The 25,436-nt window shown below is 60.7% G+C and overlaps 1 protein-coding gene across 1 annotated transcript; it reads left to right on the top strand.

The window, feature by feature from the left end:
• The first annotated feature begins 12,476 nt into the window (after nucleotides 1–12,476).
• On the top strand, nucleotides 12,477–22,537 carry AGXT (alanine--glyoxylate and serine--pyruvate aminotransferase). The gene is made up of 11 exons (XM_035006557.1): nucleotides 12,477–12,825; nucleotides 12,921–13,113; nucleotides 14,344–14,408; nucleotides 15,036–15,136; nucleotides 16,390–16,460; nucleotides 17,780–17,864; nucleotides 18,803–18,898; nucleotides 19,544–19,613; nucleotides 20,860–20,955; nucleotides 21,497–21,625; nucleotides 22,183–22,537. Exons 1-11 carry the CDS (start codon nucleotides 12,595–12,597, stop codon nucleotides 22,288–22,290), a joined length of 1,245 nt encoding a protein of 414 aa, XP_034862448.1. The 5' UTR covers nucleotides 12,477–12,594; the 3' UTR covers nucleotides 22,291–22,537.
• The last annotated feature ends 2,899 nt before the right edge of the window (nucleotides 22,538–25,436 follow it).

Below are 25,436 nucleotides of genomic sequence, written 5' to 3'. Positions count from 1 at the left end.
ACTTGACTAGGACAGAATCGACCGGTGACAGAGTTAAAGGGCAAAAGAAAATCCAGCCAGGAGAAAATGTCTATGACGTTCGTGAAAGATCACAGACCCCCATCTGCAATATTGAAATCTCTCTCAGTGTTCAGTCCAAGCTTCAGTGTGCTTGGCTGTTTATAAAAGAAGATATTAACCTTGAGATGTTTTAGAAAATAAAGAACTAAATGTTGAAAAACTATGCAGGAGGATGAGACTGTGAAACGTGCCCTGAGGACTCAGAATGGCGAGGGTGGCCTTTGCTGGGGGGCTGCATCCCGAGTCAGGCGGGGGCTCCAGGGCGCCCCCCCCCCCACGCTGTGACCCATGTCTGAGTGCGTTTGCATCCGTCATTTCTGTCGTCCGCTCCTGAACCACAGGTTCTGGCCTCCGGGGCTGGTGTAACAACTCCCCACAGATGTGGTGTTTTCAAACACAGAGATCTGGGTGTCGGCAGGGTCCCTCCAGAGTCTCCAGGAGAACCTTCCCTCTCAGCTCGGGAGCCACATGATCTGCTCGCAGCCCCTGCCTCCATCATGAAAGCCCAGTGCGGGGCATCTGTCGCATGAAGTCCCTGGCCTTCTCTTTGTGTCTGCTCGCCTTCCGTCTCCCTCCTAGAAGGACGCTGTGATGGCATTAGGGACCACCTGGACCATCCAGGGTAAGGTGCCCCCTCAGGGGCCTTGACTAGTCACACCTACAAACACTTCACTTTTTAAGGTAACGGTCACAGTTCCCGGGCCTGAGACCCTGATACCCTTGGGGTCTGCGTTCAGCCCACTATGCTGTTTTGTACCTGGCCGTTAAGGTTGATGAGCGCGGGGATCTGCGCATCGACTCGTTCCACCCCATGTGCTTCCCCGACCTGCGGAGGCTGCAGAGCGAGAGCCTCCGTGTCCCAGACGCCGTTGCTGTCAACCCCATGAACTCACAGGGGTTTTGAAGGCAATGGGCTGCCCCGGTTGGTGGCCCTTCCTGGGGTGGCAGGGCAGCAGCTGCTGAGGTGGCCCAGGTCCGTGGGCTTTGCGTCGTTCCCAGAAGCCTAAGAAGGTCTGCATCTTCCGTCCTGCCAATGATCCAGAATAGCGACCAGCGCCCTGCCATAGACGCCTTTCTGCTCAAGCCAGCTGAACTGAGTTCTGCACTGAGCCCCGATTAGGGTCATCCACTGGAGGTGGTCCTGGTGACATCCGAGACATCAGAACCCTGTAAAATCCTGGGTCTCCTTCGTGGCTACATCGAGAACCCCGTGGGGAGCTCCGAGAAACCCCTGGGCCTGAGCCTCACTGGAGTGCCCTGAATCCTGATCGCGGTGGAGGCCTCTGGCCTCCCCGATTGATTTCTGCCACGGGCGGCTGCGTTTGCAAGGGTGTTTGGCTTCTGTTCCACTAAAGTGTGAACAAACTTCCTTCTCCTCTGATATCACGTGAGCGTATCAGGCCCAGTGGCCGCCCCTGCATGCACATCCCAAATGCAGCCAACCGACATTCTATTATTGGCCATGAACGTGTCCACGGCTGGCTCCACTCAGGCCGCCAGGAGCCCCCTCCCCTGTAGGCATTCCTGTGACACCCTGAGGCTACGTCCCCGATGCATGATTATTGCTCTCAGGGGTCATTCATTCTCCTCCACATGTTGGTGTCAGGATCTTCCCGTCTGTGTCCCCCCCCCCCAAACTTGTGTTTCTTTCCGCAGGATAATGTGCTTGCCATTTTCCTAAGGACTCAGTCAATCATTTGGGACCCCCTTGTGCACATCAGGTGCAAACTCTTCAGACTCCCTGGGGAGGCTGAGCTCTCCATGGCAGGGGGGGCCCCATCAGAGTCTTCAGTTCTGCTTCAGCCAGGAAAACATGGCATGCGGACTCGGAGGGCAGAGGATGACATCGCAAAACTGAAACTGGCAGCAAAAGTGGCTGAAATTAAATCTTTTCTTAGATCTTGGCAGAAGAGAGACTGACCTTGGAGGAAGGAGTTTGGGGATCAATTCCTCTCTCATTGGTTATTCGAGAGGATGTGTGAAGGACCCGGGAGGCCAGGGCAAGTCCCAGGGATGGTGACAGTGCTGTTTGCTAAACTTCATCTGGAGCTAGAGCGGGCTGACCACACTGAGCATTGCTTTCCCCGGGGCTTCAGGCCTCCTCAGGATGAGGCCGCGCCCCCCACCCCCCGCCCCCAGGTGCAAGCGCTGGGGGAAAGTGGGTGAAATGGAGGGGCTGCGTGAAGGGGCACCCTAGGCAATGGTGGAGGGGAGGAAGGGGTGAACAAGGGGGATTCAGGGACTGGGGTGTGACCTGTGCAGGCCCTGACAGAGCATGCTCCCTCGGCCAGGTCAGCCAGGGATGAGATCCCAGTGACCTTGGGGTCTAAGCCACTTTCTGGGAACAAGGAGAAAAAGAGGGAGAGCCCAGAACATACCTAGAAGTGACGGGTAAGTGCTGTGCATCAACCACAAGCAGAACAAGGCCCCCATCTGCCTCAAGGAGCGGCCTCTGCCTAGCCCAGGCTCCTTCCCGGAGGGCCCAGGGCCCTGGCCCAGCAGAGCAGACCTGCCCACCTCCTGGGGGGATCCCAGCCGGGGCCCTGACGGCCAGCACCCACCTCAGAATGGCCTGAAGCTTTCTTCCTCTGCATGCCCACCTGGGGCCGAGGGCAGGGAGCCCCACTGGTCACCACTGATAGCTCCTGATGCAAGCACATTGTGGCCCAGTGGCCCAGTAGAGATAGGTCCAGGCAGATGACCTGCCCCATGCCTCAATTCCCTCATCTGTAATTGGAGAATAATAGCAGACTTTCCTCCAGGGGATTCAAAGATTGGCTGAGTTAAGTGCTGTAAAGTACAAGGACAGGGCGCACCGAAAGCCCACTCACTACCACTGGGCTTCTCGAATACACAGGAACCCACTTCCCACCTGGGCTTTGGGATCCAGCCCCTCCCAGTCGGATCTGGCAGAAGAGGGTGTCCCAGGACCCCCAGCACTCCCTGTTACCTGTGCTCCCGGCCAGGTGGTGAGAGCAAGCTTCCTGCCAGGGGTCCCGACATCTCCCCGGTGTCTCCCCAGGCCTTGGCTGCAGCCTCCTGGGCCATGTCTGGAGTCTCAGGAGCTCAGTAGCCCCACTGGCGACAGCTCCTTGGGAGCAGGTGCACAGGGAGAGGTCAGCAAGATACCCTTAATTGCAGAGTACCCCTCCACCCACACATACCAGGTCTGAAGGGCAGGGGCAGGACAGAAAGGGTGTGCAGAAGCTCCCAGGACCCCCACCAAAGCAGAGCAGAGGCAGGGGGACAATGAGGGCCGGGAGCTGACACTCGGGTTTTCCAGGGTGACAGAGTGAAAGGCTGAGCCCAGGGGGAGGACTCTGTTCTGAGGAAGGGGATGTCTCCTGCCCTGGGCTGACCCTTCTTGTAGTACTTTTACCTTTCCCACCAGGAAACCACACCTGACCTTGGGCCCCAAGCCTCATACCCTGGGAGAAGTGACCTTCCTGCCCTGCACCCTTGGCCCCCCTCCCCTCTGCCCAGAGGCTCCTGGGACAGGAAGTCTGTGCAGGAGAGAGAGACTCAGGGAGCAAACACTGGCCAGATGGCCAGGGGCAGCAGAAAACTGGCCTCCGTCCTAGAGCTACCCCTCACTCCAGGCCTCTGGGTAGTCGCCTCTCCCCAGTGGGCTCAGTTCCCTCCTTCGGGCCAGAAGACCCCGGGACCCTTTATGGATCTCATGCCCCGACTCAAATGGAATCAGCAGCCCCTCCATTCACCTGTCCCAGGTGTGCCCTCCTGCCCTCAAAACCATCTGTTGTACGACGTGGAAGAGTTTGTTGCGGTTGGGAAATAAGGACTGACAGGTTGTCCCCACAACCTCCTCACCTCAGTGTCACTGAAGGAGGCACCTCCTGACCCACGCATCCGGTGCCATGTGTGAGGAAGCACCCAGCCCTGCCTGGTCCAGATTCTGGGGCGAAATCTATAAAAGACAAAAACAGAACCAGGATGGAATGAAGCTGGTAGATGTACACGGGAGCTTCAGGGCCCACGGGGACAGAGGGACACAAGTGGGGAAACCCACAGAGGGCAACACTGAGCCCTGAAGGCAGAGCATTACAGGCCGAGACCTGGGTTCTTTAAGACATCAGTGGTGTGGGATAAACAAGGGGGTGGGGTACCTCCGTACGTGCAGACAGACAGACAGACATGGACACATATGTACACACATGCACGTACACGTGTACATAAGTAAGTACATACATAGGAGAGGGTGGGGATTGCTCTCACGACAGCATCGGGACATTGTCTAAATCCCAGCTCGAACAAACCCCCTTCAAAGAGACATTTTTTAGACAACTTGGGCAAATCTGTCTCTGGACAGGCTACCAGATGTGACTGAGGCATGTGTTTCAGTTTTGTTAAGGATAAAAATGGCATCGAGCTCCGGGGGAAAATGTCTGCTTGTTTAGATGCACGCAGGAAGGTCAGGGTGAAGTGACACAATGTGTAGGATTTGCTTTAAAACTCTCCACAAGGGGCGCCTGGGTGGCTCAGTCGTTAAGCCGCTCTGCCCCCATGCTTGCGCGCTCTCTCTCTCTCTCAAAAATAATAAATAAACTCTTAAAAAAAAAAAACAACTCTCCAGCAAAATTAGACAAGTGGGAGTTGGGGGTTGGAGGCCGGGGCCCGGGTCAAAGCGACGAGGGCGTGGGGATGGCTGTTGAGGCCGGCGGTGCTCTGCCCCTGCGCCTGGAGATTTCCATCGAGACTCCCGCTGAAGGTGATGCGCAGATAATCACCCGTCCTTCCCTGCATCACCCTCCCTCCAGTGGGCCCCACAGACTTGGGCCACAGCGGGTCGATGTCTCCCGGCTCATGGCCAGAGCACTGCCAGGCTCAAAATTCGTCGTGCGGCACAGGGAGTCTCCAGCTGCCTCCTGGGACCTCCTGCCGAGCCGGCGGCCTTGCCCGCAGACCCGCCACCCTCGCCTCTGCCCCACCCGCAGGAAGCGGCCCATGTGGCTTTCTCCAGCAGGAAGAACAAGAAAGCTTTGTTCTGAGGGAGAACATGCAGCTCCCGCGGGCCCTCCGTCTGGCCACTGGGTGTCACTGTTTCCCCGCAGGGCTGGCGCCTGGTGGTGGCACCTTCTCTGTCCAGTCCAGTCCCCGGGCCGGCCACTCCCTGGGCAAGGTGGGGTCCAAGCACTGACCTCCGACCCCAGACATACCCACTCGGAACCTTCCCCTCCCGTGGGTCCACTGAGAAGCCTGGCCTGCTCGGGCTCCCTGCCGATACGCGCCTGCCAGAAATGTAGATTCTCAGGCCCACCCCAGTCTTCCTGAGCCGGAACATCTGCGCATTCTTATGCTCATGTTTGGGACCCTCTGCCCTCCAGCACAAGAGGTCACCCAGGAAGAGCCCCCTCCCTTTCCCAGCCAGTTCTCGAAGAATTGTCCTTGCTGGGATCCGTGGTTGCTGGAGGTAAAGTCTGTGATTCTGCGGGGCTCTTGGGATAAACCCCAAATGGGTCTTCCTCTGCTCCTGATTATGCCCTGCTCGGTGGGCCTGGCCCACACTGCAGCCCACCTTCTCGGCCCTGGTTAACCTTTCTCCCCGTCAGATCTTGGCTCACACGTGCTTCTGCCAGGAAGCTTCCCAGCCTGCCTGTGCCCCCGCTTGAATGTACTTCCCGAGGCCACAGCTTCCAGCTACGTGGGTCCCTTTCCGGCCGCGTGCTGGAGCATCCTCCCACCGTCTTGTTCATAACCGTTTACTCTCATACAGTTGACACGGAGAAGACAAACAAAAGCATGAATTAATGAAGCAAAACATCAGAAACTCTCCCAGAATGGGAAACAAATGAGGCCGAAGTTGGTCTCATGGAGGACAGGAATGTGGGTCTGATCACAGATTTGCGGTGCTCGGGGAAAACATTAAATTTCCTCAGTTTTAAGAAAGCAATTGTGCATACTTGTCAGGGTCCCCAGGACCACCCGGCTCGGTGACTCACTAGGGCCCCCCCAGACTCAGCAGAGGCTGTGCCCCCAGCTGGGATTCACAACAGAGAAATGGTGCAACACACAGGAAGGGAGAAGTCGGGGGACCAGGGCTGAGCTTCCGGGGCCCCTCCCCCTGGAGTTACACAGGCCACCACCAGGCGTGACGACATGTGAGGTGCTGTCTTCAGGGGAGCCCGGGAGAGACGCAGCGTCCAGGGTTTTTATCGGGGGCTGGGCCCGGGGCACCCCTGCCTGCTGTCGATTCGGGGCCCCCAGGAGGAAGCGGGTGCTCAGCATGAAACACGCTGCACAGAGGTGTGGGGGCAGCGAGGTCCTCTCATCCATGAGGGTGCTGGGAACTGTCCCGGGAACTCCCGCTGAGGGCCACCCAGGAGGGCAGTGGGGCCTGCTTGTTGACCCTCTTCTGCACAGCAGGGGACAAGCAGCTCCCTGGACGTCAGGCCGAGCCGATGAAAAGAACTCTGCTCTAGAATCACCACAGAAAATGTTTGATTTAAGCTGCAGCTAAACCAAACACACCTGCTCACAGGCCGTGCTGATGAAGGAGGCCAGCAGCTTGCTGCATCTATCTGCAAGGTCAAAGGGCTTAAGAAATCCTTTCTTCCAATGTTCATTAAAAAAAAAAAAAAAAAAAAAAAATGGAAGGGCACCCGGGCGGCTCAGTCGGTGGAGCGTGCGACTCTTGATCTTGGGGTTGTGAGTTCGAGCCCCTTGGATATAGAGATGACTTTAAAAAAATAAAATCTTTTAAAAAAATTGGAATGGGAGACAAACTCTGAGTGTCCAGGAGCACTCAGAGAAGGAGTGCGTGATGGCGTGTGGCTCTGGTCTGTTCTGTCCTTCTGTCAGGGACCCAAGAATGTTCCGGCGCTGACTCCACTCAAATACCAATCTACGCCAAGTGATTGCCATGACCCAGGCAAACATCTGGCAAACTGAGCACGAGAAAGTGAGCCCCCTCCCATTACAAAAGTGGCCTGGTGTAAATAGAGCGTTTCTAGGCATTTAATTTGTTTTAAATTTATTTTGTTCTGTTTCAAAATTATGTACAGTGAGTGCATGAATACCTTCATCTTAAACTCCACTGTAAAAGTACATCTCAGGAAGGCATGGGATTCATTTTCCTGGGGGAATTTTCCAGAACAGCCGAGCCCACTGGGTTTTTGAGAGTAGCAGGATAAGGGGTTCAGGGTAATGGTTTGCAGAGATGCAGAGGAGGGCGGGTGCCCACACCCCAGCCACAGACAGAGCCCCGTCCGAGGGCGTCCGAGCCTGGATCAGCGCCAGGACCCGAGAAGAATCTGTCCATTCAGCTCCTCCCAACAGCGTCCACACCCAGCCTCCCTCTAGAAAATGACCAAGTGTAGGGGAATGGACATTTACGAAGCTCTCACTGAGGGTCAGACGGGAAAGGGCCGTAGGAACAGGACTGGAGTCGGGGGCCAAGGGCCAATCCTCACAGCCATGAGGGGCACGTCTGAGCCTCTTCCCGTAAGCGCTGGGCTGTGTTTCCACAAGGCAGCCTGGGGCGGGGGTGCCTCAGGTTCTGCCAGCCGGGCCAAGACACCGAGAGACATAGCCAAGGACCGCTTCCACTTCTGTGTGTTTGCTGAGCTGACATGTCAAACACTCAGGGGTGTGAGAATGGCGAGAGCCGGGGGGCCGCGCAAGAGACGCCCCTCCTCAGGGCCAGGAGCCAGGCAGCAGGGCCAGAATGGAGCAGAGGGTCCTGAAGGAAGAGGAGGACTCGAGGGCTATGTGTGAGGCCCCCAAGGAGCCCCCAGGCCATAGGAGTTCCCCGATGTGATGTGTGGGTGCCGGTCCCGCTGTGGGCCCCGGGCAAGCGTCCCCTCCCCGGAGACCTGAGTTCACCACCTCCGTGAGGACCAGCTGGATGAACCCTCTGGGGGAGGGGACGAGGAGCCAGACCCCCATCTCTCAGGAGGAGTCTCAAGCCCCAGGGACCCCCAAGGGTGGCGCCCCTCATGTCAGCATACATTTAGGGTACCACCAGCAGTTTGCAGGAGACCAGTCAGAGGGGGCTTATGTTGGCACTGTGGGACCTGGGGTGGGGAGGGCAGGCATGCGCATCTAGGCAGCTGGAGGTCCATCAGACTTTCCCAGAAAATCTTGTGTCTCGGGTTTTGACAATCCTCGTGTTGAATTTTGGAGTTAAAGTTTGTGACAGACCCGTCCAATCCGGGCTCACAGTGACGCCTGGGCCTGCTTGCCCCATGTGTGTGAAAGCCAGCCTGTACCAGCTCTCGCGATTTCTCTACGGGGAATGCAAAAAGCCGCTTTCCCAGGTTTTGGGGTGTGAGGGGGTGGGGCACCTGGGTGATCCTGGTGTGGGCTTCTCCTCCGTTCAAAGCAGTATTTAAGTCCAAATGTCAGTGAAAAACATCTCTCAAGCATGAAATGATGAAACTACTCAAATGTATCTCTTGTTGGTAAATCCAGCCAAGCTGGTCGCGCAGCTGCCCCGTAGGGAGGGGCATGGGCCGCGGGAGCCCGGAGAGGGGGCCTGGGTCGCAGCCCCCACTTCTCAGGCAGGCAGGACGTCCGGGGGGGGGGCCCACGCCAGCCGCATCCTCCTTGCTTTGCCGCACCTGTCACGTTATGAGCAAAGCAGCACCCCAGGGAGCCCCAGATGGGAAGGGGCAGAGCCCCGCGAGGCCGGGATGCACGGAGCAGGCACTGCAGGCGCCCCGGGGACGCACGGTCACTGTCAGCGGGGCTGCTCAGCCTCCTCCAGCACACATGCCACCAGGACCGAGCAGCCCTCGGTCACACGGCGTGGCCAGGGCCAGCCTCCCCGCTGCCGGCTCAGGGCCTGGCACACGGGGCTGCACGGGAGAGAAGCAGCCGCCACGGAACGCCCCGGCCAGTGCCCGAGCAATCCGACGGCTGCCCCCCCGGGGGTCCCGGCCCTTCCCTGCAGGCATTTCACACGCGGGCCCTTGAGTCCTGCACCGTGGGGCGCCCCATGCCCCCAGGGCGCAGCTCAGCCGGGCAGCAGGGGCGTCGTCAATAGATGGGGTCAGGAACATTTGTCCGTGGCAACTCCGCAATTACCCGGGGACACCGTGCTTTTCAGGGACCTCTCAGTGGGCCAGCTTCTGCATGACACACGCGGCAGAGACCCGCTCCGGCCACACACCCGTGACCTGGACACCCCCGAGCCGAAGCTGCATGCCACACCAGGCAGGCCCTGGTGCAGCGGGTCCTGCCTCTCAGACTGAGATTGCACGTTCCGGGCCAATCCCTCCCCACCTGGGACCCGGTGGGCTGTCTGTGGAGAGGGGAGCGTGGGGGACCTCCAATGGCCTTTCTTGGCCTGGGACAGCACGACAGCCTGGCTCTAGCTGTAGATTTAAAACCGAGTGCCGCCAGATAGGCTGCAGGAGTGGGCCACCGGGAGAGGGGCGAGCGGGCCGCTGTTACCCACAGACGAGGTCATCGTCTGCTAGAGCACCAAGGGGACAGATGGCCCACGCCCTGCCTTCCTGACACCGCTCTGGGGCACAGCAGGCGGCAGGCCCATAGGCAAAAGCAGTCATTTGCCCTTTTCACATCAGTTACGGAAAACCAGGAGTTAAATGACAAAAATAGACTGTATCGTGCTGTGGCGGGCCACGGCCAAGGTGCCCCCAGCTGAACGGGGAAGTAAGACCCCTTTGCGTCCACGGAGAGCTGGCCCCGGAGGCCTGCCCAGGAGCGAGGGGAAGGACTTCACGCCCCACCCAGAGCCCTGGCTGATCTGCACCAGCACGAGACGTTCTCCCAGCATGGGTGCCGCCGCTGGCCTTGGCATCCAGGCCGAGGCCGCCTGGCCCACCTGCCCAGGTGGCCTTTGTCTCTAGAGCTCCAGAGACAGAGGTCGGTTACCTGCCCCGCTGTTGGCTGTCCTCGCAGGCTTCCTCAGCTCCCAATCGGCTCTTGGCCTGAGGAAACGCCTCTCGGGATTGCAACAGCCCCCTCCCTGTTACGCGAACACAAGGCATCTTCCTATTTGGGGACAAGGCACACCCCCCTCCCCGGTTTCCCTGGGCTGCACACGCCCATCCACCTGCCAGGACTGGTCGTCCAACCCTGGGCCCAGGCTTCTCCGGTCCTCCCACAAGCCCCACTGACACGCGGGGCTGCACAGAGTGGGTCCTGCCCGGGGTGGGGCAGGCCGTAACAGCGTGACCTGGGCACGTGGCATGACGGAAGGGCATCCGAGGGGCTCCACGCAGCTGAGATCACTCCCTGCACAGGAGGCTTGGCCGGGCTGAGCAAAGACAGGGACAAGCATTCCAGGCCAAGGGAACAGCACAGGCCAAGGCACAGATGCATGTGTTAGCCTGGATGAAGGGAGTGTGTGCCTGGGGGGGGGGGTGCAGCCCCCCAGCCGGGAGGGAGGGTGGGCCCAGAGGAAGGGGTGTCATCACTGAAGGAAGGAGCCCAGGGCCCATGGGGCTCTAGACAGGGAGCCAGGGCGGCTGCTGAGCCGAGGGGGGCTGGCCCTCGGGGAGGGTGGGTCCCTGGTTCCTAGCAGGCATGGTGATCAGCTTGCGGTAGAGAAAGGGTTCGCCAGGGCTGGGCTGGGCTGACTCCACACGGACTCCAGAGGCCCAGTGCCACACCGAGATCCCCAGGCTGGCACCAGGTCCCACAGGCCACGGTGGGGCAGGACCTGAGACTGCAAGCTCCCTTAGGGGGTTCTGCACAGGACGCCCCACGCAGGCCTCCGGCTGTGGAGACCGCCGCTTTGTTCCCTGGCCCCTGCAGTGTCCCCTGGGTCCTCACTGCACTCCGGGCCCTGGGATGGGCATACCTCTCCATTCTCCAGGCCCAGCCCCACTGCCTCCCAGTCCCCACTGACCTTCCCCTGGCAGCACCCTGGGGTTCTCCCCCTCTCTAGGCTCTCAGCTCCCTGGAGGCCATGCAGACCCGGGACTCCTCGGGCCCGCCCTCCTCCCCCACCCGTTAGGCTTCTGTTTTTCTCTTTGCTGACACTGCCTCAGTTTGAGCAGCCTGCCTGGGTCCTGGTCCAGAGTGAGAGCTCTGGAAGAAGGGAGGGAGGGGAGGGGAGGGAGGGAGGGAGGGGAGGGGAGGGAGGGAGGCCGGGAGGAAGGACAGGAGGGGAGGGGAGGGGGAAGGAGGGAAAAGGGGAAGGGGAGAGGAGGGGCAAGGAGGGAGCTCCCACTGAGCCTTCTTATGCTGGGGCCGGCCAGGCTAACAGTCCCAGCGAGCATGCCCAAGGCCAGCTAGGACCTCATCTGCCCTGGGGCTGGGTCGGGGGCATGGGGCCGCGCTGGGCTGCTCTCGGACCAGCATGGAGGCCTGTTCCCTCTGCCTGTTTCTTCAGCCTTCAGATGGACAGAGGACCACTTCTGCAAGGCTGTGGAGATCCCCAGCGGCCCAGACCATGACTGTCCAGCCTGGCTAAGGCTCTTTGGGTCCCTGCACCCGTGGGATGCCAGACAAACCCAGACGGAGCAACAAGAGCTGAATGAAGGGATTTTGCTGAACTGGGGATCAAGTTGTCATGGGGGGAGGTCACGTGCCAGGCCCCTGGTCACTGTGAAGTCTCCTGCAGGAAGCCCTGATGCTCCCCTGGTTACCAGGGCCCACAGGTCGGAGCCCTAAACACAGAGCAGGAAGTGCCCCAACCCGTGCTCCAGCCAGGCCCCGTGAGAACTGTAAGCAGGGCCCGTGCTGCTCAGGAAACAGCAGGTCGGGCGCTTCCTTCTCCTGGTTGCTGGTAACACGGGCTTTTCCACCTTCCTGGGACACCGGTAGCTCCGCTGTACATTGTCTCTGGCTCAGCTGGTCTGGCCCCTTTGCCTGCTTCGCAACCTGCATTTATTCTACCCACCTGTGACGTCGCAAGCAGAGAAGGCCCTGCGAGCAAACGTGCCCTCGGTTACATGAGAGAACGTCAAACCTCAGGGCCTTGGGAATGGAGAAGCAAGGGGAATACTACTTCTAAAGGGGTCAGGAAGGAACATGTCCTCAGCGTGTGTGCGTGTGCATGCGTGAGCGCTCGTGTGTGTCTATACGCACGGGGCAATATTTTCTAAACTGAGCCTTTCCCTTAGCTCAGCAAACGATGGCCGCCGGGCCAAATTTGGCCCACCATTTGTTTTTATAAATAAAGTTTTATTGGCATGCAACAACTCCACTGTAGCCCCTTTTGCACTACGACAGCAGGATTGAGGAGCTGTGACACAGCCTATAAAGCCTGCCAAGCCAGAAATAGTTGCTCTCTGGTCCTTTAAGAAAAACTCGGGGCCCCCTGGCAGGAGGCATTTAGCTAGGGCTAGGCACCTGACAGCTGAGAGGAGCTGGAGGGCTGGGAGGGCAGAGGGCAACATGCCAAGCTCTATTTCTCATTGACTGGACTCTGGAGGCTCCTCCCCCCAGCAAGGGTTCAACACCCTGGCTGTCAGGCCTTGATATGCGGAGAAGCATCAATAAGGGGTCAGGTCACAACAACGGCAAACAAGGGAAGGCCGAGGGTGTAGCGGGAGCCCATCGACCGGCCTTGCCTCCGGACACCAGCACAAGGCCCCCTGGGAAATGTTCCGAGCGCTGGCCAGGGCCAGTGCGGCCCTGGGGCCCCAGGCAGCAGGCTGGGTGCGGAACATGGCCTCCCACCAGCTGCTGGTGGCCCCCCCGAAGGCCCTGCTGAAACCCCTGTCCATCCCTAACCGGCTTCTGCTGGGGCCTGGCCCTTCTAACCTGGCTCCACGCATCCTGGTGGCCGGAGGGCTGCAGATGATCGGGCACATGCACAAGGAGATGTTCCAGGTAGGCCATCCAGGTGGCGGCAGTGGGTGAGCCTCCTCCTCAGCTGGGAGAGGGCAGGGGGAGCAGGGCCTGACCTGTGTGCCCTCTGCCCCCAGATAATGGATGAGATCAAGCAAGGCATCCAGTACGTGTTCCAGACCAAGAACCCCCTCACGCTGGCCATCAGCGGCTCAGGGCACTGCGCCCTGGAGGCCGCCCTCTTCAACCTCCTGGAGCCAGGGGACTCCTTCCTGGTCGGGGCCAACGGCATCTGGGGGCAGCGGGCCGCGGACATCGGGGAGCGCATCGGTAAGACATGGGGCAGAGGATGGGGTGTGGACCCTCTCGTCACCCTTCCCCACGGCCTCCTGCCTGCCCCCCAGGTGAGGCCAGCAGACCCACCCCACACACCCCAGGAGTGCCCATCCCCCTTCACGCCCCCACCTCCCTGCCGGGTCAGCTGCTGCCTTCTCCAAGGGGGCATCAGGGTGCTCGAGAGACACCCACCTCCCAGGACCCCAGAGCTGAGGACAGCGGTTTCCGGAGCACATGGGGAGACAGGGCTGCGGGGAACCTGCAGATTTCAGCACCAACCCGAGAGCCCCCATGTCTCTCCTGGGGCCCCAGGCATCACCTCTGCCCTGTGACAGGACAGGGTTTCAGAGGCTGAAGCCCCCTCCCAGTATCTCAGAAACAGCCCTCTTTCTGGAGATGCAAAATACAGAGACACAGACAGGGTTTTCACTGGCAGAGTAAACTTTTCTGAAGAGAGACAAGAATCAAAAGCAGGAGTGTGCCGTGGGTTTAATGATTCATCTCAGCGTTTGGAAACATCTCAAAGCTCCTGCATGGTCAGCTCCACACATGGCCGCACTCAGTCCTGGTTAATGGACAACCCCCAGTGGCCCAAGGAGGTCCCCACCTCTCACCTGGTCCCCCTGAGTCCACACACTGGTTTTCAAAGGGAGGTGGCGTGGGGGCAGAAGTCAGGCCCCACTGGGCCCCAGGCACCCCCGCTCCAGAGGCTCCGCCCCCAGTCCGCATCCTGACCTTGGGCTCCCCCCTAGAGCTTGGGTGGTCCTCCGGCCTCCTCCTGCCTACATACAGCTTTGGGGGTCAGCTGTGCAGGGGGCCGCCGGGGGTGGGCAAAGGGGTCCAAGAGAGAGCAGGGGCCTGCCTTCCTGGAGCCTCCACTCACCCTATTCCTCCTCCACTCAGTCTGTTGCTGGGAAGGCACAGGTCCAGCCAGCCTTGTGCAAATGCTTGTTCACCTCCCGGCTGAGGATCCTGGCTGGCGGAGGTTCACGCAAGGAAGGGGCAGTGTAGCTGAGCCTGAACGTTCTCATCCCAAGCACCCCAGAAACCTCAACTCACAAAGAACAGCCTCACTGAGCACACCCCACCTTCCTCTTCCCTCTGGCTTCTTTGGGCTGGGATGGGTGGGTACCTGCCCTCACAGGGCCTGCCTGCTCAGCACAGACCCCCGTCTCCAACACTGGGGAGGAGGGAGCTCACCCCTCACTCTGCCCCTGCCCTCAGGAGCCCAAGTGCACCCAATGATCAAGGACCCTGGAGGCCACTACACACTGCAGGATGTGGAAGAGGTAGGGTGGGGTGCGTTGGCCCTAGGGAGGAGAGGGGGCCAGCCAGCCAAGGGGGCTCAGGGCTAGGAGACCTGGGCTGGCGGCTGACCCTCAGCTCTTCCCAGCACCAGGTGACTGGGCACAGGAGGAGCATTCCAATACCTGAGAGCCGGTGGAAAGCCTGATAGGGAGGGTTCTGCCTGGCAGGGAAACTGAGTCAGGAGCCCAGTCCTGTGGGCTGGGCAAGAGGGGCTAGAGGCAGGATGTGGGGAGCAGGACGTGCCCTGACACTCAGGATGCCCCATCAGGAAACGTCCATCCCAACCAGGCAAGACCTGGGGACTCAGCGGACCTCACCGTAGCCCCAGCAGGACAAGGTGGGAGGCTGGCGCCATTCTTCCTCGGTCTCTGGAAGAAAGTCCTTCTCTTCCTGGACAAGCCCACCTCCCAGAGCCCAGAGGCTGGCACAGCACACGCACAGACAGGGCATTAGGCTCTTTTCCGCTGCCCAGATCTCTGCCATCCACGGGGAAGAGGAGGGTTTGGGAGGAAGATCCTGCCCTGCCCTCCCCAGGAAAAGTCTTTCTGGACCCAGGGGGAGTCCGAGCCTGCTGGCTCTGCCCACGGCTGACATGCTGTCCCACGCAGGGCCTGGCCCGGCACAAGCCAGTGTTGCTGTTCCTGACCCAGGGGGAGTCATCCAGCGGCGTGTTGCAGCCCCTCGACGGTTACGGGGCACTCTGCCACAGGTGAGCCTGCCCAGGGGCAGGGCGCGGGGGGCGGGGCCAGGCACACCTCAGGGTCCGGCGGGGGGCTGGCGGTGCAGGCAAGTCCCTCCAGTCTGGGAGGCAGCAGGCGAGACCCAGCCCCCATCCTGGCTTTCCACCCTCCCCCGCCTCTGTCACACGGTGTGCGGCTCCTGGGGGGTCCTCTGCCCACCTGAGAGCAGGATCAGGTGCTCAGGCACCCAGTCAAGTGCCCACTGTCCTCCAGTCCCCACGGCTGGGAAGGACTTGAGGCTGACCCAGCTACCCGGGTCCCAGGAGCGGCTGGGGCCTGCCCCCACCTTGTCCTGAGATCCAAGAGCCCCAGAACAGCCTCCTACCTCCACTAGCCTCCTCCAGCCTCCCCAACCCTGCATGGAATGGGCAGGACCTTGGGTGTAGTCAGGTGGGACTCCCTCCCGTGACCAGCAGTCCTGCTCTGGAGAGTTGACAGCGGGATGGAAGGAGAGAAGCTCTCCAACCAGGCAGGATCACCCCGGCAGGGCTGCCATCTACCCTGGGGGACAGGGGGGCTGCCTGCCACCGTCCCAGCCAGGACAGCCTGTGCCCTGGGGTTTTGTCTAGTAAACCAGGCCTGGGCTGTGACCCCCAGGGCATCCACCTGCCCCTCTGTGCCGAGCGTGGGATATGCTTTATGCCTTTAAAAAATTTTATTTAAGTAATCTCTATGCCCACCATGGGGCTAAACTCACAACCCTGAGATCAAGAGTCGCACGCTCTACCAGCTGAGCTGGCCAGGTGGCCCCGTGGCTTTTTTTTTTTCCCCTAAGAAAACATGGAGATGGAGGAGAGTCAAAGCTTTCAGCTCGGGCTGTTCCTGGACTCTGTCCTCCCTGGGCTCTGGATGTACAGCCAGCACACTGCTGGCAGAAGGAAGGCCCAGCCTCATGGGCTCTGGTCCCTGGGCCCCACTCAGAGCCCCAGCCCGCCCCCAGGACCACAGACCGGCGGGGTAGGCCCTCATGCACACCTGTGTGGGGGGTATCCTGTGCACAGGCCGGCCGGGCCCGCATGGACACTTGCTCTGGCCCTCTGCTCACCCCGGTTCCCACACAGAGCTGGTCCTAGGGGTCTGGGCATCTAGGAGGACGTACCCTGGGGGAGGCAGAAGGCTCCCAAACCTCCCTGCTGGCCTTCTGGAGGTCCTCGTGGCCCCTCCCGAGACTCCAGAGAGTCTGAAACCTCCCGTGCTTCCCCGTACTGCCTTGCACCCCCAGGTACCAGTGCCTTCTCCTGGTGGACTCCGTGGCATCCCTGGGCGGAGTCCCCATCTACATGGACCAGCAAGGTAAGCCACGCCCCCATCACCCTGCAGCTGGGGGGCTCGGAGGGTGCGGTTCCATCTGGCAGTGTCTGCAAGCTCACCATCAGCCCACACAGTGGATTAGGGCCCCAGGGGAAACTTCATCTCCTCCCCGCGGCAGGACAGGATCTATGAGCTAATCGACACACCAGTGTTTCCGCTGGGTTGTCAGGCCCCGATGGGGAGCAAGTGGGGGGAGAAGCTCCTCCAGCATCTGGAGAGGCGCCCAGAGCCCTCAGGCATATGGGTGGGAGAAGTGCCAGGGCCCCTGCCAGTCAGGCTGGGCCTCAGCTTCCCCATCGGCCGGCACCCCACCAGCCTGTCACATGCAGCGAGCACTGTTTGCAGGGTCACCCTGCAGGCCAGCCCAGGGAAGCCTCGCAGGCCCAGTGTTTCCTCACAGAGGAAAGTCCGAATCCACACAGGTGGCCTGTGTCCACAGCCGCCCACCCAGCTTGGTCAGGCACGCTTCCCCCAGAACCTCTCTATCAGGGAGCTCCGGGCAGGCAAGGGGGAGGGGGCCCTGGGGACGCAGTGCAGGGTGGCAGGGCTGTCCCCGGGATGCCCACCCTGCGCCTCCCGGGCCAGCCGTCCCCACCGTGGGAGAGAAGAGGCTCCAGCCCAGGTCCCAGGAGACAGTGCAGCCCAAGAAGCCAGGGTTGAACCCGGGACACCCTCCGCACTTCTACCCTCCCTGCCAGCCCATCCTTCGCGGAGTCTGCAGACCTCAACCTCAGGTTGGCGAGCTGTAGTCATGTCGTTCGACGTGTCTGTCCGTCAGCGACCTCTGATTACCTGAACGGACCACAGCTCACGCCTCTCCTGGTGGCGGGCCTTTGGGTTCTTTCCAGGTTTGCGCTTTCAGGAATAAACCATAGAGAGCGTTTCTGTCCATGTAAGCCTTTGGTGTACGTTGGTTCACGATAACCCGGGCCGCAAGGCGGGTGCGACGCTCGGATTTACAGCTACGCGTCGCTGCTGCCTCTGGCATAAAATCCGGTTTTCTCAGAAGTCAGTGGGCTCTTACTCGAGATGTGGCAAGAAAACCTGTTTCCCCCTGTCCCCTCTGCCACCCCCACACGCCCGCTCGCCCCTGACACCACCTGCGTGGGCTTCTCCACACCCCGCCGACCGCAAGCGGGTGGCCTGCAATTTAACTCAATCTCCCAGGACACAGCGTCAGGTCGCAGAGGTTAAGGACTGAGTCCGACAAGACGGTCGACCTTGCTTCGGACGGCACCTGCAATGATCCCGCCCTGGGTGGAGCTTGGACCCCCAGGAGCACGCGCCTCTCCTCTCCACAGGCATTGACGTCTTGTACTCGGGCTCCCAGAAGGTCCTGAACGCGCCTCCAGGGACTTCGCTCATCTCCTTCAGTGACAAGGCCAAGTGAGTGACCCCCAGGGCCCCCGACCTGGGGCTGGATGGGCAGTGAGGCTGGATGGCCCCTAAGGAGGGAAGATCAGAGCAAGGGAGGGAGGCACTCCTTGGGCCGTGCTTGGACACACCGCTGGACTGCTCACCGCCCACCCTGGACAGGTGCCCGCCCTTGGCAGGTGCACTAAAGCTCTGAGCTCACAGGCAGGGGCTAGCCGGGGCACGGTGAGGGTCCCAGGTATGAGGCTAGTGGCCTCCAGAAGAGTCTCCTCATGAAGCCTGGGCTTGTGTGTGAGAATGCAGGACCTGGCATCCTGGAAGTTCCCCAGCTTCAAGCCAAGGACTGGGGGCTCGGTGGCCATCCCCCAGGCCCCCACCGCCAGCTCAGTGTCCAGGAGCTGATGCACAAGCTTCTTCATGGGGTTGGTCATGGACTAGCTTTGTCCAGCAGCCCCAGTGTCCCCCACTTCCCCGGTGTGCAGACCCTGAGCCGGGCCAGGTGGGGATGGGGGATTGGCCCCAGCAGCGGCACTTGGCCACTGATCAGCACAGAGACAGTCTCAGATGTGGTGGGGGTTGTGTGTGGGTGTGGGAATTCTAAGCTGCCTGTGGGAGGGCCACGGAGGTGGCTGGGTCTGAGTAGGGAGCTCGGAGCTCAGGTAGAGGCCCTGTCTGTTCACACTGATCTGGACAATAGGTGTATTTAAAGTTTCCAGACTAGCTGCATTACCGGGGGCCTGAGAGCAGACGAGCCGAGGTCCCCACTGTGCCTGGCCCAGGAAGGTGCAGGGCTGGGGAGGCACACAGTCCGCCTGGGGCTTAGCACAACCACAGGGGTCCGGGGGGGCCTGCCCCTCTGGCTCACTTCTGCGAACCAGGAGGCCTGACGGGACTGCCCCTAGCCGCCCCAGCCAGACAGGCAGGCACTCAGGCTGGTCCTTCCTTCCCAGAAATAAGATCTACAGTCGGAAGACGAAGCCGGTCTCCTTCTATCTGGACATGAAGTGGCTGGCCAACATCTGGGGCTGCGACGACCAACCCAGGATGTGAGGACCGCAGGGCCGGGGCCGTGTCTTGTGACCTCTCACCACCCCAGCCTCTCACCAGTTGTACACACTGGGTTCTAAGCCCATAGCCCAGCTGGAGCCCCAGGATTCACCAGGGTCAGGCCAGCGATGCCCCCGGGCCTGGGGGCTCAGATCCAGCAGCACAGCCCCCACCACCCTCCCACCAGGCCCTCTCCTCTCAGAGTCCCTGTGCACCTCTGGGCACATTGGGCCTGGCCCAGCCACATCTCCCCATTCCCGGGTCTCAGTTTACCCACCTCTCAAAAAGAGGAGCTGAGCCAGGGGCTCCTTGTGAGGTGACTTTAGCTACAACCCAAGATCCCTTATGGCACACGCGGGGCTGAGGGGCACCAGGAACTGTGCCCTACTCAGCAGGAACAGTGGCTTCTTGGGGCCACTGGGGCTAAGAGAGGCCAGGTAGAGGGGAGCCCGCCCTAGGCGATCTGGCCAGTGTCCTCGCTCTGAGCCTTGCTCTCCCCAGACCCAGCTGCTTCTCTAGCTCGGAGTCTGTCGTGCCCAGAACTGGACAGCGGCCCCCTGGGAAGTGGGCCAGACCCGTTGTCAGAGAGCCTGGCCCACCCCCCCACCCAGGGACGCTGGACCAAACCCCGTCCTGTCTTCCAGATACCATCACACCACCCCGGTCATCAGCCTGTACAGCCTGAGAGAGAGCCTGGCCCTCGTGGCGGAACAGGTGAGGGGGGCGGGGCAGGGGCCGGACCCCAAGGGCAGCAGCTCCCAGGAGCCCCTGGGCTGAGGCCGGCCGCCCCGGGGAGGGCCCTCCTCCGGACTCCCTCAAGCCCTTCTGAGGACACAGATGACGGGAGGGATTCCTGCCGACAAGGAAGAGTGGAATGAACGGTGTAGCCGAGAGAGGAGCACTGCAGGACCGTGGCCCTGAGCTGGAGAGGGCGGGCTCCATGCGGGAGTGCAGGGAGAGGGGCGGGAGGGCTGGCTGCAAGGGAGGGGGCTGAGGGGGACAGAGCCCGGGGGTCAATGCGGTGATGGGGCAGGTGTGGGCCGTCATCTGACCCCTGGGCTGCTTAGTGAGGTGCTCAGTGAGGGCCCGGCTGAGCGTGAGGGGGTTTGAGGGACTGGCTGGTGGTCCTGAGTGTCAGGCTGGCCTCCAGCCAGGGGCGGGCAGGAGCCAAGCAGGGGCGGGGGCGTGGGACCGGGGGTGGGGGGGGTCTGTCCAGTGCCGCGACCACACTCTCAGGACACGGGGGGCCGAGCGCGGCCCCGGGCATGCTGGCTCTGCAGGGACACAGGACGGGAGACTGCCCCAGCACAGCGGACTTTCTCAGCCCGATGTCTCCTAGGGGCCACTGCCGGCCACCAGCCCAGAGGCCGGGGGGAGCCCCTGGGCTGTGGCCGGCCTCCCTGAGGCCGCAGGGCTGTGCTGGCTGTTTGCTCTTCTGTGTCGCTCGCAGAGCCGCCGCCCCAGCGCTGGGCCGGGAGGAGCTGAGGGGCCCTGGGAGCTGGGTGGTCACCAGGCTGGCGTGGGCTCGGGGCAGGGGGGCGGTGTGGCTGAGAGAGGGTGAGGCCCATGGACTAGGGATGGGGGTCCATGTGGAGACAGTGGGTAGCTCCGAAGCCCCTTCCCCACCCGCAGCAAGGTGCTCCCACCTCACGTTGTCCAGGGGCTGCAGGGCTCCATCCACTGGCTGGGCCCCCCACGTACCCCCAGACCCAGACCATTTCCACTGCCCCGAGGTGGCTCCAGGTCTGGTCGCTGGGGCAGAGCCAGGGCCCTGAGCTGGGGACTCGGGGGGTCTCTATGGGGATCAGAGTCCAGGCCGGGAGAGGAGCCCAGGAGCCCCTCTGTGGCCTGAAGGTGCCACCCACCATGGGTGAGGGCGTTTCTCCGTCTCTCACGGCCGATGGAGGCGCCAGCCCTGCCCTCCCCTGTCGCGCCCACCGGGTGCCCTCTGCCCTCCCAGGGCCTGGAGAACAGCTGGAGACAGCACCGGGAGGCCACGGCGTACCTGCAGGAGCGCCTGCAGGGGCTGGGCCTGCAGCTCTTCGTGAAGGACCCAGTAAGGAGAGTGGGGGCGGGGCGGGGGCAGAGAGGGAGAGCGTGGGCGGGAGGGGAGAGCTTCTGCCCAGCCCCCTCTGAACGGACACAGGGTCCTGTTCCTGACCTCCGGATCTGAGGACACTTAGTTTGACGCCCCTGCTCTCCCCCAAAGCCTCCCCACTTCAAGTAGTTATGGGTGACCTCTGAGCCGAAGACGCCCATCAGCCTCAGAGCCCTGGCAGTCCCGCCAGGCGGGGGTGGAGGGTGGGAGGGTCCCCAGAACCAGCCAGTCAGCCCAAGTTTCGGTAGGAAACAGAAGCTCCTTAGCCCCAGGGAGGTGTGACCCGCCCCAGGGAACAGACGCACAGACACACCCAGTGCGCATGGGCTGCTGGGGAGGTGGTGACCTCACTGTCCTTGGGCCCCTGCTTCCCCACTCCCTGCCCACCCCCTGTCTCTGCCCGCCCCTCTGGAGCCTGAGACCAGGGCTGGCCGGGCCAGATCAGCTGGTGCTGGCCACACACCGTGGTGAAGGTGGCTGAGTCAGGCGCGTCCTGCAGGCAATCCGGCTGCCCACCGTCACCACGGTGGCCGCTCCCACTGGCTACAACTGGAGAGACATCGTCAACTACGTCATGGACAATTTTGACATTGAGATCACGGGTGGCCTTGGGCCCTCACTGGGGAAGGTAAGGGGACAGCGGCTGCTCGGCGTGGCCAGGGCCAGGGACTGGCCACACCTACCACAGAAGCTACATTGACCACCCCACGTGGAGCACTGTGTGCCCAGGCCCCGGCCGAGGTCGGGGGTCATCAGGTCCCTGGGGCAGCAGGGGCATCCAGACGGAAACATCCTGCTCTGAACCCAGGGGTTTGTGTGGGGGGTGGGATCTGGGTAAAGGGAATGCTCCTGCCCCCCTTCACCCCAGCTTGGTGACGCCGTGGGGTGCAGCACCCCCCAGTCCCCCCAGAATGGCCTTCCTCCCCTGAGAGTGGGAAGACCAGGCTGGAGGCCCCGTGCCGGGGTCTGGTTGTGCCCGCCAAGCGGGTGATTCTGAGCGCTCGTTAGCTGACTGTCATCCTGGCCGCCCTTCTTGAGCTCTGTGTGTGCTCGGCCTGGGTCCGGGTGGGGGGCTCCCTGTGTGCCTGGGGAGGGGGCCCACGCTGCAGAGCCCGCCTGCTCTGCCCAGACCTCGTTCAGGGCCAGGTCGACATCTGCACGGGACCCCCCCCCCACCTCCCGCAGGTGCTTCGGATCGGCCTGCTGGGCTGCAACGCCACCCGGGAGAACGTGGACCGAGTGATCCACGCCCTGCAGGAGGCCCTGCAACACTGCCCCCGGAGCAAGCTGTGATTGGCAGCCTGTGGCCCACCCTCCCGGAGGGGCCTGGAGGGGGACCAGGAGCAAACAGACTGCGGACAGTGGGGCCCCAGGGGGCGAGGCACGCAGGAGGGGCAGGACGTCCTTCTCCTCTTTGAGAGGCCCCTCCCGGAAATGGGCCATGTGGGCTCAGGACCCATGGCACCTCCCCAATGAGCCGCAGCCCCTGCAGGTCCCTGGCCTGCCCGGAATACCCAATAAAGAATCGTTGGTCATCTGTCCTCATTGTGTGTAGGGTGGGCTGCAGAATCGTCCGGCAGGGAGGGACCACTGCCCCGATGGCTCCTTGGTTGGGGGTTGCTTGGGGGCAGATCCTTGCCTGGGGCCCCACCCCGGGACTGTTAGACAGGTGTGTGGGGGCCTTGTCACCGTACACCTTGGCCCCAGATCTCACCCCTGCGAAGAACACCCACACACATGCCTCCAGGGCAACCCCCACAGCCTCCCGGGCTGACTCGTGACTCGAGCCACCGATGTGAAGGCCCCAACATGCCCCAGGCACACAGCCAGGATTGGAGCCGGGATGGCTGAAGGTCACAACACAGGTGTGCAGGCCAGCGCAGGGGCCTCAGATGGACAGCCGAGGGAGGCCCCGGGCCCCAGCCCCTGCCCTTCTCCACTTGGCGCCCTCTGACCCTCTGTCCCTTAACTGCCCCTCACTTGGGTTCCTGCCTGTGCCAGGCTCCCTCCCTCCTCCTTCCTAGGAGCTTCAGAACAGGCCAGCCTAGGAGTCACAGGCACAGCCACACTCCAGGTCCTCACCCGTCCTAAGAGCCCCAGGAGGGGGCCAGGCAGGGCCTCCCCCAGGTTGAGGTGGGCACCTGCAGCCCAGCGGGCCCCGTGTCTTTGTGCAGGGCCCGGGCTGGCCTGGCTCGGCCCCCGCCACTCAGGCAAGTGCTGGCCAGGCACAGTTGTGTGCGATGGGGGAGGGCCCTGAGTCGACGGAACACGGTCCGGCATGTGCTTACGGCCATGAGGAGGGACGCGCGCAGGAGCGGAGAGGGCCCGAGGGTCGGAAATCCACAGGTCGAAGGTGGGCGGAGGGAGTCGCTCCCAGAGAAGGCCAGACAGGACCCCACGGGCCGCCTTCGTCCTGACAGCAGCCCTGTCCAGGTTGGCTCTTCCCTGAGCAGACACGGGGATGAGAACCCAGCGGCAGGCCCCCCGTGCCCCCAGCCAGGCAACGCCCCCCGTCCGATTTGATCCCCGCGGACCAGCCCTGCAGGTGTTTGCGTGTCGTATCGATGGAATCACATGGCACATGCTCTCGTGTATCTGCTGCTTTCGCTTGGTGCTCTGACAGTCACGCGTGTTGCACGGGACACGGGGACACGCTTCGTCTCCCTTGCTGGTGCGGTTCCATGGTCTGGCGTCTGTTTATCACCTGCTTTAACGGACCTCTGGGGCTATGATGAAGAAGGTTGTGATGACTGCTCTCACAGGCGTGCACGGCGCCGGGGCGTCCTGGGGCCGTACGGTAGGCCTAGCTCTAGCTCTGCAAGATGCCACAGAGCTCCGCGCGGTCTGGAGCACTTGAGATCCTCACCGACGACCCGCAAGCCCCACCGGTATCTGGCCGTGTCTGCTTTTCTAGTGGGGGCGAAATCAAATCGCATCTGGTTTTAACTTGCATTTCTCCGATGACTCATGATATGGACCATCTTTTCAGGTGTGGACGGGCCATCCATAGATCTTCTTTTCTGACTTGTCAGCTTAAGTATTTTGCTCATGTTATTTGATTTTCATCTTTTTATTGTTAATTTATGGCCGTTATTTTATAGGTTCCAGGTCCTGCCGGGTGTGTGATGAGTATTATCCCCTACTCCCCGGCTTACCTATTCATTTTTTTAATCATGTCTTCCAAAGAGCAGGTCTTTTCCCTTTGTGAGTTCCAATTTATGTGTCTTCTCTTGTGGTCTGTGCCGTCGGTAACCTCTCGGGACATCTTTGATGATGTGGAGGTTCCAAAGATCTCTTCCTATGCTTTCTTCTGGAAACTTTATGGTGTCAGCTTTTGTGTTGAGGTTCAGAACGCACTTTATATTAATTTTGTGCATGGGGTGGGAAAGGGACAGGGTTCGCTTTTATCCACACAGACAGCCCGTGTTCTAGCAACGATTGTTAAACAGACACTCCTGAGCCCACCTGACGGACGTGGCCCCTTGCCCTTGATCGTCCTTGCAGGCTCGCTCAGGCCTCTCCCTCCCGGGGCACTGCCTCCGCCCAGCCCCAGATTGCCACCCACACCACCGCTTCATGGTGAGTCTTGAAAGCAAGTCATGCCAGTCTTCCGATTCTGCTCTCCCTTTTAAAGATTGTTTTTCTTATCCTAGATCCCTTGAATTTCCATGGAAATTTAGAATCATCTTGTCTATCTCTTCAGAATAGCTCATCAGAATTTTGATAGGAATTGCAATAAATCTATGCATCAAGTTAAGGACACTGGAAATCACCAAAATATAAATTCCTATTCGTGAATGTTAATTTGGGTCTTTTAAATCATATTCAGCAATGTTTTAGTGCAGAGGACTTACACACCTTTCATTACATATACTCCTGGGTCTTTGACAGTTTTGATCCTGTTGTAAATGGTATTTTAAAAATCTCATTTCCAATTGTTTATTCTTAATGTATACAAGTACAGTGAACTTTTCTCTGTTCACCTGTCTTCTAACCTTGCCAAATTCACAAAGTCTAGCAGTTGCTTTGTGGATTCCTTGGGGTTTTCTATGTAGATATGTAATTTGTCATCACCACACCCAAGGTCATCTAAGTGTTCTCCTACTTTATCTTCCAGGAGTTTTATAGTTTTTTGCTTTACATTTATGTCTATGATCCATTTTCAGTTAATCTTTGAGAAGGGTGTACGGTCTGTGTCTAGATTCATCGTCACCACCACGGTGACAGGACCCGAAATGGGTTGGCAGAGGGAGCTGCAGGTGTCCCCTCTGTCAGCTTCAGTTTCCTCTATGAACTAGAAGGTGGGAACACTTGGGGAAGAGGGTGGTCATTTGCCGAGAATGGAGAAAGTTGGAAATTGTCTGCACACTAGCTTCTTTTACTTCTACATTTCCCGGGGAAATATTCTCCACGTAGATATACAGAAAGTGGTAGGTACC

Source organism: Mirounga leonina, unplaced genomic scaffold, assembly GCF_011800145.1.
Source record: "Mirounga leonina isolate KUSES-001 unplaced genomic scaffold, KU_Mleo_1.0 Mir_151, whole genome shotgun sequence".
Taxonomy (NCBI): domain Eukaryota; kingdom Metazoa; phylum Chordata; class Mammalia; order Carnivora; family Phocidae; genus Mirounga; species Mirounga leonina.
Note: the sequence above shows the minus strand (reverse complement) of the source record. Positions and strands in the feature narration are given on the sequence as shown.

Coding starts and splice junctions, on each gene's coding strand:
- AGXT (XM_035006557.1), top strand. CDS start 12,595: ATGTTCCGAGCGCTGGCCAGGGCCAGTGCGGCCCTGGGGCCCCAGGCA. Junction 14,409..15,035: donor CACTGCAGGATGTGGAAGAG/GTAGGGTGGGGT, acceptor TGTCCCACGCAG/GGCCTGGCCCGGCACAAGCC. Junction 16,461..17,779: donor CATCTACATGGACCAGCAAG/GTAAGCCACGCC, acceptor TCCTCTCCACAG/GCATTGACGTCTTGTACTCG.